Source organism: Poecilia reticulata, linkage group LG17, assembly GCF_000633615.1.
Source record: "Poecilia reticulata strain Guanapo linkage group LG17, Guppy_female_1.0+MT, whole genome shotgun sequence".
Taxonomy (NCBI): domain Eukaryota; kingdom Metazoa; phylum Chordata; class Actinopteri; order Cyprinodontiformes; family Poeciliidae; genus Poecilia; species Poecilia reticulata.
In genome coordinates, this window is record NC_024347.1 from 16,141,092 (window position 1) to 16,155,598 (window position 14,507).

A 14,507-nucleotide genomic window follows, 5' to 3' on the forward strand; every position below is an offset into this window, starting at 1 on the left:
TGAGACTTATCGTCTTTATGTATGTACATGCCATGTGACTGTACAGCTCGAATTGTTTAATTAAAGGAAAAAGAAGGAAAAAAAAAAAAAAAAAACTTACTGCGTCACACAGTCACATGATCGACAACCGGATGTTGCCGCCGGCGAAAGCCACGAAGAAGAAGAAAACAGGAAGTTGGAGAATGACAGGACGTTTTTAAATGACTTACCGCGAGAACAACGTGTGTGATATTAATCGCGTCTCTCATTTAATGGAAACAGTGCAACAGCAAAATTGTGATTTTTCGACGTTAGCCGACAGAGTTTTGCGCATATTTGTAATGGAAACACACAAAGGGACACAGGAGCGAACACAAGGATGTCCAGAAGAAACAGGAGAATGCTTCCGCAATTACGTAGATTGATCAGTGTGTTTGTGTGTTTAACAAAACTTAAATGGGGAAACATTCACAAGTAAAAACGTAAAATAGTTAATGGATCTGTTAGTAGGTGGATAAAGTCATTTGCCATGTCCTCCCTTTTACTAATCCTGCAGTTTTAAGCCACGTACTGCACGTTTTTGTCGCCGCCATCTCCTTTTTAGCCATCACTTCAGGCAGCTTCATTAGCATGAGCCTTGCTGACCAACCGAGCCTGAAAGGTTGTGCATGATTGACAGATGTGATGTGCTTAAGAGCTGGCCAATTAATTCTGACAAACGGCTCGACGTATTCAACATCACGATGTGCAGCAGCATGAAATGAGCTTTAATTACCGCAGGCCATCGCAGGTCTGATATTACTCTTGCTCTGTTGCGCTTCGCCAGACAAGCCTCACGTTTGTTTTGTAGATTAGCTCAAAGTGTTCCTCTCAGCAGATCTGTGCAGGACTGAATAGATGATGTGGAACAAATTCAGCCATCTTTGTTTTTAAGACGTTGTGGATTTGAGGTGTTTAGACATATTTGAGTGGCGTTATGAAGTTCATGTTACCGCAATGCCAGTTTATTTGCATATATTATGTTTTTATTAGGATTTAGCTAAAATAACGGTAGTGTGCACTTTGACGTCCGACTTCAGTCTTATTTTCTTGCTTGGTAAATAAGCAAGAAACTGCTTATTTACCAAGGTTATATGCTTTCATTCGTGTCCGTTTTTTTTTTTTTTTACTTTTTGCATTTTGTACAAGTATTTTGGTTTATATTTATGAAATGCCTTGTTCCGTTCACCCATAAGTGTAAGATTTATCATATTGTTTTTAAGTAAAAATAGATTTTCTCTATGCAAATCGACTTTTTACCAACCCACCTAGCCTTTTCACACTAATTACCAACTAGGTAATTATTTGAATCTAAATACGACTTTTGTAGTGAATTTCGAATTTTCGGACCTGTTTTGTCTTTTCAAAGCGCCATTTCATCAGGAGGTGTGAACTAGTTATATTAAACATTTAGTTTAATTTTATTCAATAAAAATAAACTTACTGAAGTCACAGATTAGTATTTGCTTACATCTTATGTAGTTTTTAATTTTTGGAAGAGAATTTTTCATATATTTAATCGATAAAATGTGAGTTTCTGCCATAATATAGTCAACTAAATAGGTTATTTGATGTTTGCCTTTTTGTTTTTAGTTTATTGCTTAGGAATGTTGACGAAGGGATTTTTGGCACTATGACGGCGAAAGACTTTACTGCCACCTTGTGGTCTGATTGGAGAACTACAACACACGTCTGAAAGCTCCCCTAATGACCTCCGTCCTGTTCTGGATCAGATTGCTGAATGAAGAACCTGAGCAGTATATTTAATATTTAACAATATTACATATTAGTATTAATAAAAAACAGAGTTTTGGTGGGTTTTTTTCTCACATATTAATACTAATGTGTTTTGCGTTAAATGAGATTCCAGGAATAATGTTTTTTTGATGTAAAATTGAGATGTTTGGCCATTTTGTTTAAAGAAATCCAAATGTATATAAAGCCAACTCTCCAGCACAGTTTGGGATTGTTTATAAGTGTTTGGTTTGTTTAGTAGATTTTAGTTTATATGTAATTTTTATAGTTTATGGATCTTTAATGTGATACATAAAACCAAATAAGAGCGTGATAACTACAGTGCAGTGATAACTTCAGCCCTTTATTTGTTCCTTCAGTGTAACTCTTAAGTGTCAAATCACAAGCAGACAGGAAGTCACTCAGAGATGCTGTCTTACATTTTATTGTGATGGGGAGTCATAAAAATGGAGCAAACCTAAAATAAAAACCATACAAAAAGACAGTGGATTTACAAAGGGTTGTATAGACAAACATTATGCAGCCTTCAACGGTACAATGGAAAATACAAAGTTGGCACACAACAAAAGACAGGGCGGCGGGACGATGCAGATTTGGCTTGATGAAATAAAAAAAAGGAGGATTAACGACTTCATAACAAGATCCTTCATTAAAACGGCGACGACTCATGCGTTTAAAGTCACAGAATTCAGTAGCTTAATAACGACGGATGCACATGTAACAGTTTCTATTTCTCACTTCATTCCTGTCTTTTTTTCCTTTATTTTCTCAGCTTAAAACAAAAGTCAAGTTTACAGAGTACACTTTTTATTTTAATCTTTTTTTTTTTTTTTTTTTTTTTTTTTTTTTTTTTTTTTTTTTTTTTTTACTGTTTTTTGTTAAAACAAACTTCATCTCCCAGAACCACATTTTGGGATTCTTGTTTGCCTCAAGAGTATTTTTCATACTAAAATATATTATTGTATCAATTCAAACTACAGTAATGTACACTACAATGTGTAATAAATAAGCATAAAAGAAAATATAAAAATAAGACACATAAATATAAAAAAGTTTTCTAAAAACTAAACCGGATTTTTTTTTTTTTCCTGTGAAAAGGGATCAAATACTGCTGTTATTGACAAAAACACATAAAAAGCAACAAAAAAAAAAAAAAAAAAAAGGGACAGAAAACAAAAGCACTATAAAACACTGTTTGGGTAAAAACAACTCAAAACTCTTCAGAGACCACATTCACTAATGTTTGTTACCTTGAAGTGCGGGACAGCTTGTCACAGTTCTTCTGTTTTGGAGGAAAAACAAGTGCACAAGAGAGAATCTGCTCTAATTCATTAATATTTCTAATAGTTTCCTCTCTTTTAAAAAAAAACCAGATTAGGAAAAAAAACCACTCCCATATCAAGCTAAACATCAACCTAAACTGAGAACATTTTACAGCTTTAAAGGTTCAGGACAACGCTGAGCGGCAAAACAACCCATTAGGAACAGATGCAAGAACTTTATCCTTTCTCTGTATCGTATCATTTTTAGATCAGAAATCAGTCATTTCACAAAAATCATTTCAGACTGAATTCAATCAAATCCAACTTATTTTATTCTGCAAAATGGAAATTAGTACTTTGACAAGGCTCCTTTTTCTTCATTTCCAAAAATCACCACAGTAAATTCCTTACTGCTGCCTCTTTAGTCATCACTCTTCTGGGTGCAATTGGAAATATAAAAACATTTTTCCAAATGTGTTTTGAGAATAATTTATTGGTTACAACCAATTTAAAAAGTAATCCAGTTAAGGATGGGGAAAATTAAATAACTGACACAGCAGGAACACAAAATCCAAAGTATTTTAGTCTAGTTTCTAGAGCAAATATCTTAGTACACTTGAAATAAGACAAAACTTAGAAGTAACTTTTCAGTCAGAGGTTTGTTTTAAGTCAGTAATTTCTTAATATTGATGAAAAAGTTCTGGGTGTAAGAGAAATAATCTGCCAGCGGAACAAGACACTTTTCCCATAGTATAAGTTAAAATGTCTTTTTTCCACTGGCAGATTATCTCGCTTATATCTAGTACTTTTTCATTAATAATTAGAAATTGTTGACTTATAATAATTTTTATCTTATTTCAAGGGTACAAAGATATTTTCTCCAGAAACTAGACTAAAATACTTGGTAAGATTTTATGTTTTTGCAATGAAACTATATGCATGAAAACAAAAAGCAAAAGGTTCAAACTGTTATTTCTATTTTAAATTTATACAAGCTAAAGTGGCAGTTAAATATAGGTTTGAATAAACAAAGATTAAAAAATAATTTGATGAGAAAACACAAAGTTTTTCATTAACGAGACGCCTCAGACTTTCTTTCTAGAAAGGTTCTTGTCTGGTAATTTGACAGTATTTATACACAAAATAATAATAAAAAAACATGTTTTTATTCATACTGTAGCTAAAATGTTGCATCATATTGATATGAACATTTATAAAAATGTTATTGTATAACAATAACATAGCTGGTTAATTAGTCGGGCTATCTGCTCAGGTTAGCCAGCCTGCAGTCTGATGCAACTTCAGCTTTAAAGCAGCGTTATTTGGATAAGACGGTAACAGTGGTGCTATAGTGGTTTTCTCATGCTATTCTCTGCTGACTGGCAGTGCGCAGCAACAAGTGGGGGAGGAGAAATCAAAAGTTTTCAGTCACATACGTCTGGTTTCTCCAGGACTTTCTCTGGCACTTCTGTAAATGACTTAAAATGTTAAGATAGAAACCTTTAGTGGCTTTGAAACTGCAAACGTCTTAATATTTTTAGCATGGGTTGGCATGGCAACCGGAGCACCTTGGCTCCTGAGTTTTCTAAATCTTCAGTCTTTAAGGAAAAGTTTGCATCAGGTCTGAATGGGTTTAGTTGACTTAACAGCTGCTTGGTTATTTTCAGCAAAAAACATTAAGCTTTGCTAGTGTGTTATTATATTTCATCAAATGATTATAACTATAGAGAACAAAACTCATTGTGATAAAATATGCTGCAGTTGCTTAGTCACTGATGCATCCTATGATATTTGAAAAGATCTTGTATTTGTGACAAGTTTGCTGTTCTGTGCGCGCTAACAAACATTAACCAACATGGGCGGTGTGTAAATAAGAGAGGAACATAATACTGGCTACATGTGAAGAAGAAGAAGAAGAAGAAGAAGAAGAAAAAGAAGAAATAACACTGTTCAATGGCACTTTTAACAGCACACAGGTCTTGCATAAGGCTGGAGGCATCGGGGTGGAGCAGGAAGCAACCTGATCCTTCACATACACTTCAAATGTAAGCTGATAACACTGACACGGAGAAAATAAAGTGGAACGGAAAAGCAGGAGAAGATTGATAGGATTGTGTGTGTGTGTGTGTTTTGGACCCGAAGACGAGCCTGGAGGCGGAGCTCTTCTCCGGTCCGTCCACAGAAGTGCCGATGCTGGCTTTGAGGTTGACCTTTTCTTCCCTGATTGGACTAATTTGGTTATGGCAAACAGAAGCCGCTTTCTCCTCCCCGTCCCGTCCCGTCCCGTTCCCCCCACCCCATCCCCAGGAATACCTAGTTTTCCTTAAGGCTAACAGTCGAAACTGAAAACAAACAGAACGCCAGCTAGCGAAGACTAACACTAACACAAACAACATCCCGCTAGCTAGCGTACATATACAACACTGAAGGGCATACGATGCATGAGGCATGTATCCATAGGTAAACTAGGAATACTGTAGTGCAGAGGTTTTTGTTCGTCAAACTCAATTAAATACTGATTTAGGAAAATTCATTGGCAATAAAAAGGTATAGAAATCTTTCTCTATACAGGTTAAAATGTCTTCAAACAAGAACAAGATTAGTAACACTGACTGGCTGAGGAAAAGAAAAAAAAAACAAAAACCTGGGAAGTCTCAGTAACAAGTCTAACAAGATGATAGATGGTACTACTTCAAATCTGTACTTCTATAAACACTTTAAAACATGAATATTTTACTTTTCACAAATAAAAAGTCACTGTCTTTGTTTTTCTAAGTTCAGGCACACCTGGGTTTTTGTACACAGTAGTGGACCGTTAAGATTAGGCAACTTTCAGACTTGCTGCTTCTTGATGTGGTTTTTGTCTGAAATGACTTCGACCGAGGAATCGGGTTCCTTCATTTCGTTTTCGCCGCTTCCTGCGGCTCCTCAGTGCTGTCCGATTCCTCCTTCATGACTTTGTCTGTTTCTGCTTCGCAGTCTGCCCGTTTCTCCGCTGCTGCGCCCGCCGGTTCTTCCTTTTCTTCGCGTTTCCCCTCCGACGTGCCGTTCTCCGCGTGTTCGTTCTCCAGCTCCACTTCCACCACGTCGCAAAAGAAATCCTCCCCCTCCCCCTGCGCCTGCCCAGCCTCCGTCTCTTCCTCCTCCTCCTCCTCCTCTTCCTCGTCGTCGTCGAAGTTGCCCTCGTAGATCTCGCACTCGCCGTCGTCCACCTGCACCACCCGGATGTCGTCCATGCACATGGCCTCGTCGTCCTCTTCCTCGCTCTCCCGCTCGTCCGAGTCCATTTGGGACTGCGGCGTCGTGGTCCGGCTGTCCGACAGCGCGCCGCCGCCGGGGCTGCCCAGCTCCAGCTGACCCCTGCGCGACCCCAGGCCGGAGCCCAGGATGGACCAGTCCTTCTTGCAGTAGGAGTAGCGGTGGTTCATGTGCTGCGAGTACGAGCCCGAATGGGAGAAGCGCTTCCCACATTTGTCGCACTGGTAGGGTTTCTCGCCGGAGTGCAGCCTGGAGTGTTCAATCAGGTGATGTTTGTGTTTGAAAGCTTTATTGCAGATGGTGCATTCATGGGGCCGTTTTCCTGCAGGAGAAACAAGCGTCAGGAGGACACACTTCCAAAACCTAGAACTATATTTTAATAGAACATTTTGCTCTTACAACCCTAAAGCTAACCTGACTAAAGCTGTTTTTAGTAGAGGTGGGTGATATGGACTTAGAATTTTATCACAATGTTTTCTACTATTGTGATAGCAATAAAAATGAAGATAAATTAGTTATTACTTCTCTTCTTAGGAAACATTTCCATTTAAAACAGGCTTCTTCAGTTACTTAAAGAGCGATTTATGTCAATAAACTGTTCACAGTATTTTACTGATGCTCTCAGTGGAGAAAATAGTGAAATCAACATTTCCAATAAAGCTGTCAGCTTTAGTTTTATCTTAACATCATTAATTTGAATGTATCATGGTGACGATAAATCAAAATCCTTATCATGATGAATTAGTTGATAAGTATTTCAGAGATCCATTCATCACAATTAATCAGCCCTAATAATTAGTGTCATGGAAACTCGTAGTAGCTACAAAACATCTGTTGAATGTTTTTACATTTTATCACATTAAAACCATAAACTTCATCATATTTTATTGGGACTTTGTGATCTCAACTGCAAACCTACATGTAAACCGACAGGATCAGAAAGGAGAGCGATAATCAGAGAAGAAGAAAAGACGCCCATAGTGAGCCAACCTGTTCGATTTTTGTGAGAAATAAGAGACTGAAGGAATTGTTTGATATTTTGTTAGTTTTAGTAGTTTGGACAACAATGTGTTAAATTTTACAATTATATTTTTGACCATTACTTCATGTGCAGTTAAAACAAGTTTGTATTGTTGCATGCATATTGTTCAAGCAATAAAGTTTGTATCTGTAGCATGACTAAAAGTGAAAACATGCAAATAGGAGTGAAAAGTACTGCATGTTTATAAAAGGTGACTGGAGTTTCAGGGTCGCTTCCCAGAGTGAAGTTGAGTCAGTTTTGAATCGTCAGACTGCATGAAGTGTGGGAGGAATACCTGTGTGTTCATATTTGTGTCTGAGCAGCGAACTGCCCTTCTGGAAGACCTTGGAGCAAAGATCACAGGGATAGACGCCATTTTCCACCCGCCGCTTCTTGCTGTCCTGCTCCTCTGCAGAGGAAGCCCCGTCAGTGTTGCTCTCTGAACGTTTCTCCTGCACAACAAAACACCTTCCTGAATCTGGGTTCCCACGCTTTTCCATTAAAAGACCCCCAAACAGCATTAGGTTCTGGCTGGGAAACCAACAGACAAGGCTGCAAAATATGTCAAGTAACTTTTTCTCACTTTTACTCACTATTCACTAATTATTACTTTTGTTTAGCGTAAATGCTGCCTAATTCCTTCAGATTTTCCTTTGCTTCTTTTGTTTGTTTTCTTTTCTCAAAAACTTGCAAACTTGCATTTTGCGCTTGCTATGCCAACTATGCAGCTTTATAGATTTAACTGGCAGCCAATCAGAAAGATGAGAATGGCAAATAACATTTCAATAAATTATTATATTTTATAATAATTATAGAGATTGCAACAGAATGTAGTAACACATCAAGAAAAAATTAACAAAATTAAGAGAATAAATTCATATGAAATAGTCAAAATAATATGAGAATAGTCACAATATTAAGACTTTATTCACAAAATATGACAACTTTATTCTCATATTATTCTCGTACAAGTTCTCTTAATATTAGGAATTTATTCTCATAATTTTATGACTTTATTTTTGCCATTTAAGTTTTCTTTTTTTATTTGTTCTTAGTATGACCCTAATTCTTCGCTGTAAAAAAATGATTTTTGAAAAAGATTTCGGATGTGTTGCACTGAAATGCAAATTTTCCTGTGGTGTTAATAACATATAATCATTCAATCATTAGATTTTCTGATTTTAAAAATGATTAGATTAAAATTTTTGTAGTTTTTTTTTAATAAGATTAAATTTTTAAAACATTTTTTCCATCTCTTCCCTCCAGTTTTTTGGGGCCCCTGTCCTGTCCCCATTGCCCCCCCCCCAGGATCCCGCGACCCCCACTTTGACAAACACATTCCCTGAATAACCAGAGTGGAGACGCAGTGTGGAGCTGAGCCCCACCAGGCTGCAGCAGCACCAACCTTATGGCCGTTGAGGACGACAGTCTTGGCTCCGGCGGCGTTGCCGGTGGCGGCTGCGTAGGTGTAGGTGAGCTGGGGGATGAGGATGGTGCGTTTTGTGGTGGTGTTGATGGCGCTGAGGCAGCCCACCGTCCCCTGACTGGCAATGGCCACCAGTGTGGGCAGCTGGGCGGTGGTGACGATGTTGACGGGGTTGGTGCTCTGAGGCGTGGTGACGAAGAGCGTCTGGCCGTCCTTCCTCAGGCAGGTCAGGTTCAGAGGATGCTCCTGCTGCTTTGGGGGAGGCGTGGCTTTCTTCTCTGATGGTGGGATCTCATGTTTGGGGAGAGAGAGGTCCAGAGGTTCTGCTTGGGAGTCTGCGTCCTCTGGGTCTTCTGGCTCGCTTTTGACGATCACCAGATCCCCGCTGAGAGACAGCGAGTCTGACGGCGAGCTGGCGCGGGACTGAGGTCGGTCATGTTCCTCCTGGCTGGTGTTCTCATCGTTATTCAAAGCCTCCTCTGAGCTGGAGTTTGTGGTTTTAGTCTCTTCTGGAGGATCTGACGACTCAGTGGGACATTTACTTGTGTTTTTCCCAGAATTCATCTTGATGAACCACTTCTTGACCACTTCTGTGGGAATATTGACAGACTTGGAGATTTTTGTCAGCTCCTCTTCACCGGGGTTGGCGTTGGAGGCGAAGTAAGTCTTGAGGAGTGAGAGGAGGTCTTCCACTGGTGGCTCCTCCAGCATCACACCGGCCTCGCTGAGCAGAGCGGCAAACGAAGGGTCCAACGCGGCCGAGTCCACGGCCTCCCCGTTGGCAGCTTTGCGATGCTGCAGGAGATGCAGCGCCTCCAGGTTATCAGGACAGTCGTCGCACAGTAAACACGTACTGCTGCTGCTAGATTTGGGTACTTTAGCTGGTTCCGACTCCTTCACGGTTTCTTCCGCCGTTGCCTCCGTCTTTGTGTCTTTAATGGGTTCTGCTACTGGATTTTTCTTCAGACTGAGGTCCGTTACCTCAGGCGTTTCGAGCTGATCCGTTTTTGTTGCGGTCGGGGTGGCAGCTGCTGCGGTGGTGACGACATGAGCAGGGGGAAGGTTGTTTTTGATGACGAGCGGCGTGGGCAGGGCGGCGGCGGCGTTGGTGCCGGCTGCAGGGCTGATGCTGTAGTTGATGATGATCTTTGTGGTGCCGTCGTGATCCACAAAGGCGGGGAGGCTGATGATCTGCTGCTGAGGCTGCTGGACTACAATTCCCTGCTTTCCCTGCGCCACAACGCCGTTGGCTGAGCCCAGCACCTGCCTGAGCACATTTCCGTCCATCGCCACCTTCAGCACGCTCTGCAGGTCATTCAGATTGATGCTGACCGGCGACATGAGGCCCACCGTTGGGACGACCATGGCTACACTCTGAGGGATGGCTGCTGCTGGGGCTGCCGCTGGCGGCGCTGCCCCGCCGTTCACCACGCCGTTGGTGCCGGTTGAAGTCGCCGGCGCCGCCATGACCGGCTTGCACTCGATTTCCACGGGCTCGGATTTGATCTGGGTGACGGGCAGCTGCTCCTGGAGCGGTTTGCTTTCAGTCTTTTCTTTGACAGGAAGTCGTGCTGGAGCGATTGCAACAGGTTTAGTCTGAGTGCTTGGAGACGTGGTCTTCACCACCGTTACAGTCACACTGTTCTGAGTTGCAGCTCCCACACACTTCTTGCTACTGATGTGGGAGCTGTAGGAGCCAGAGTGGGAGAATCGCTTCTTGCAGTTTGAGCATTCGTATGGCTTCTCACCTAAAAACAAATTAAATAAAACCTCCAGCTCAGAGAATTAACTTTAAAATACTGTTATTACTTTATAAATCACTGAACTCAACACAGACGTCTTTATTCAACTGAAAGTTCACAAATTAGTGCTTTAGAGCATATCTGGAAAAATTGACTAAGGTCAATGCTAAGTGCAAAAACAAAAACCAAAAATTTTACTCTGCTATTAGCACATTACAGTAAAAGTAATATTTCATTATTTGTACAAAAAACACATATTCTCGATGATATTCTAATTCTTTCTAGTCTTTTATCTAAAATATATTTAAACATTACAGGTTCAGAGTGTACTTTTGTTGTTAAAGTCACAGTTTGGGACATAAATGTTGGTACTGTGAGTGTCGGGTTTCTCCTTACCGCTGTGAATGCGCAGGTGTTCCTTTAGGTGGTGTTTGTATTTGAAGGCCTTTGAACATTCGGTACACTTGAACTTGCGTGTTCCACCTGTACCTCCTGATCCTGCTGTGGACTGGGAAACGTGACGCTGAGACAGAAAACACAAGTCTCCTTAGAATCAATTTGCACAAATTGAAAAGTGCAATTTTCTTTCTGCACTCAAAAACAGTTTCCAACCCAAAGCAAAAAGCAGACTTAATGCAGTCAAAAACTACGTCTGTACCTGCATCCTACATGCCTGTAAATGTACTATATGCATGTTGAATGTCTTTAGCAGTGCATGTTGCACTGGACTGATCGTATTTTTAATTTCAATGATAATACAATTTCTATTAATTTCAGAATTAAGTTGTAAAAACACCAGATAAAAAGTAAAGAACAAATTAAAAATGTTACTTTGGGTTGACATTTCACTGAGTGTTAGACACATGCAGCTTTAGTGCATAGACTAAATAAAAACACACACATACTTTTTTCTCGCTGTTTTAAGTTAAATTAAACCAAACTCATCTTGTTTTAAGACAGAATTACCCAAATTATTTCTATTTCTAAATGCCACAATAATGAGAAAGTTTTATTATTTAATGTTGACCATAAAAGAATAAATTCATCCCTGCTGATCCAGAAGAGGCCTGGAGTTTGTTTGGAGCACATCGGACAGATAGTTCTGAGTTTAGCCCACAGCGTTTTCATTGTGGGACCAATCAAGCAGTAAAAGGATTCAAACACACACACTCACTAATTAAACCCATCAACTCCTGCTGGAGCTGCTGGTGGTTTGATTTTCAGAGCTGATCTCGGTCTCACTGTGGTGCCCTGCGGCCTTGTTAAGACGTGTGAGCTGACACCTTTCAGGCTGAGAGGTGTTACCTGCTCCTTGTTGCCTCGGTGGTGGCTCATGTGCCTCTCCAGCTGCGAGCGGTAGGTGAAGGTGTAGCTGCACTGCGAGCAGCTGTAGTTGTCCTCGCTGGTCTCGTGGCGGTACTTAATGTGCTCCTTCAGCGAGGCGTTGCGTTTGTAGCCCCGAGAACAGTACGGGCAAATGTGCAAGTGGGAGAAGCTGTCGGGTGTGCCTGGCGAAGAGAAAACTTCTTCAGATTTGTCATCCTGCATCTGATTCTGTCTCCACAGAGGAATTTGTTTTGTTTTTTTTGGTGCTATTTTTTTATACTTCTCCTGATATTTAAGCATGAAAACTTTCCTCTGAAAACTGTCAGAATCACATATCTGCACAAATCAAATCAAAATGACCAGAGTTGAAGTACAGCTATTTACTTAATAAGAAAAATGAAAATAATTTGATTTAGCATAGCTTTATGGATCTAATGTGCTTGAAAATTGTATAAGAAATGATAATGGCCCCTAAACTAGATTAAGTTCAGATGTGAAGCACCTGGTTCATTTTAAACCAGATGGTTAGCAAGTTAAAACCAATGATGTGAATTAAAAGATGGCTTTTAAATATAAATCTAGGACTTTAAAGGTTAGAAATTTAGTGTTTTGTTAGCCTCATAGACATTTTGGCCAAATCAGAACAGCTGTTACAAAATCCCCTTTTTCTATATTTTACCCATGTTTTTTTCCTGATTATGCAAAATGTTGAAATATAACTTCAGAAATTATGCTATGAGGCTAACAGTTTGGTAGATTATTTTTCCTTAATCGCAATGATTCTGAGCGATAAACTGAAAAACCTGAAAGTGTTTATTTTCTCATCCCACAACAAAACAGATTCACATCGTTATGAACTCTATAACTTTGTGCCGTAACATTCACAGCCACTTCACGCACTGAAAGGACAGCTGCAGGTAAAAAGCATCGCTCTGACCTCCAGTCAACAGCTCTTCAGCGTCGCTCTCGAGTTTAACACTGTAAATGTCTGAAGGGACTCTCATCCAACACTGTGCTTCACTTTTCACCTTGACATCAACTAGTTCAGCGTCTTGTTTGGAATCAGAAAATGATGTTTGGTATTTCCATGTGATGAAGCAGAAAGGTGAACACACAGCGGTGTTTTGTTACCGTTTTCATCAGCGTCTCCTGTCTCGGCCGGACTCTGCTCGTCCTCTGGAGCTTCAGGATAAATGATGGCGGTGTCGCTCTGCTGGAGAATCTCCTCCACTAGAGCGTCCTTCACCTCCTCGTCCTCCTCCTCCTCCGACACACACTCCTCCTTCACTGAAACACACACACACACACACACACACAGACGAGGTCATTTCAGCAGCGGAGGAGTTTACCTACACACAGCGTTCAGACATGATCCTCAAATAGATGGAAGCTTTTGATCTTCTTTCTGTTTCAATGATTAATTGCAAAACTTCTGCTAATGTTTTTCAAATTATAAATAATTTAATCAAATGTTATTACCACAATAAGAGTAATTTTAGATGTGTTTTAGACATGTACAGTTTCTACTGGCATTAAATCAGTCCTAATTCAATGTGGATCTGAAGGACCACCACTAGGGAGAGCCAAACTACTTCTTCTAATAACCAAACAACTTGACTCCAGATTAATTAAAACAAGGTATATTAGAAAAGAGGAAAAAAAACAAACTAAACAAAAAGAAAAAAACGGTATCTTAACCCACATATGTTAAGCAATTAAATTTTTGTGGTGATGCCACCTGCTTATGTTCTGTGTTTTGTCACAATATTTCCATTTTAATTTGTACTTTTTTGTGGTGTTTTTACCTTAATGATTGTTCTCTTTGCTTATAGTTGGTTATTTGTAGATTGTTACCTCTGTCTGCTAGCCTGTAATGTTTGTTTTGTATGCACTGATTGGTGAACTAAAATATGAACAAAAAAACCTGATAAACTGTTGAGACCCTGAGCAATTTTTGGATGTTAATAAAACTGATATATGTTAATTTATAAGAAGAAGAAAGTTTAGGATGACATTTAAAATAATCAGGGACTGGTTTTATATCATCAGTCACTTAAATTACATTATTAGGCTTGTTGTAAAAAAATAAAAGTCTTAAAAAACAGAAAATCTTTTGTATTTGTATTTACAATAAAAAACAGTGTGCTGCATCATTATAAAAAGCTCAAAATGTATTAGAAAGTGCTAAGTGCTAAAGAGCTTTTCATTTGAAACATCATCAAGAATGGATTTGGGTCATGATACAGAGACTTTGTCCAAAAGTTTTAGATTTTACTTTTCTTTTTAAGATCCTAAACAGTAAAAACTAGAAAGCCAAACCGAAGAATCTTTTCTCTACACTTATTAAATATTTATCATAGCACTTCAGTAAGGAGATTTCTGCTCGATAAAGTTTTTCAAATCAGCTTCAGCTGCTTTTTCCACCTGCTGCATCAAAAACATCTGCTTTGTACTGCAAACTGCAGCCTGTAAGAGCAGCAAAAAAGGAACTGGAACGAAGACATTTCATGTTCTGTGCATGAAAACACTGATAACGAGGAGTGAAGTGAAACTGTAACCACTGCTGCTATGGAAATAAGGCATTTTAAATGCAGACAGGAGCAGAGCCAAAGGCCACGCCTCTTCCTGCTGAGCTGTGTCAGGGACAGGTGCAGCTGTGTGTATGTGTGTGTGTGTGTGTGTGTGTGTGTGTGTGTGTG

At 39.6% G+C, this 14,507-nt stretch overlaps 1 protein-coding gene across 3 annotated transcripts in view; it reads right to left on the reverse strand.

Annotated features, from left to right (window-relative positions):
- Window positions 1-5,151: 5,151 nt before the first annotated feature.
- Window positions 5,152-14,507, reverse strand: part of zeb1a (zinc finger E-box binding homeobox 1a) — a 93,404-nt gene continuing 84,048 nt past the window's right edge. For all 3 annotated transcript variants that reach the window (XM_008433929.2, XM_008433927.2, XM_008433930.2), the window contains 6 exons: window positions 12,940-13,095; window positions 11,788-11,990; window positions 10,879-11,005; window positions 8,720-10,488; window positions 7,610-7,766; window positions 5,152-6,615 (listed from right to left, as the gene is read on the reverse strand). In XM_008433929.2, coding sequence (XP_008432151.1) covers window positions 5,933-6,615; window positions 7,610-7,766; window positions 8,720-10,488; window positions 10,879-11,005; window positions 11,788-11,990; window positions 12,940-13,095 — 3,095 coding nt within the window. In that variant the 3' untranslated portion in view covers window positions 5,152-5,932. The remainder of the gene's footprint in view (window positions 6,616-7,609; window positions 7,767-8,719; window positions 10,489-10,878; window positions 11,006-11,787; window positions 11,991-12,939; window positions 13,096-14,507) is intronic.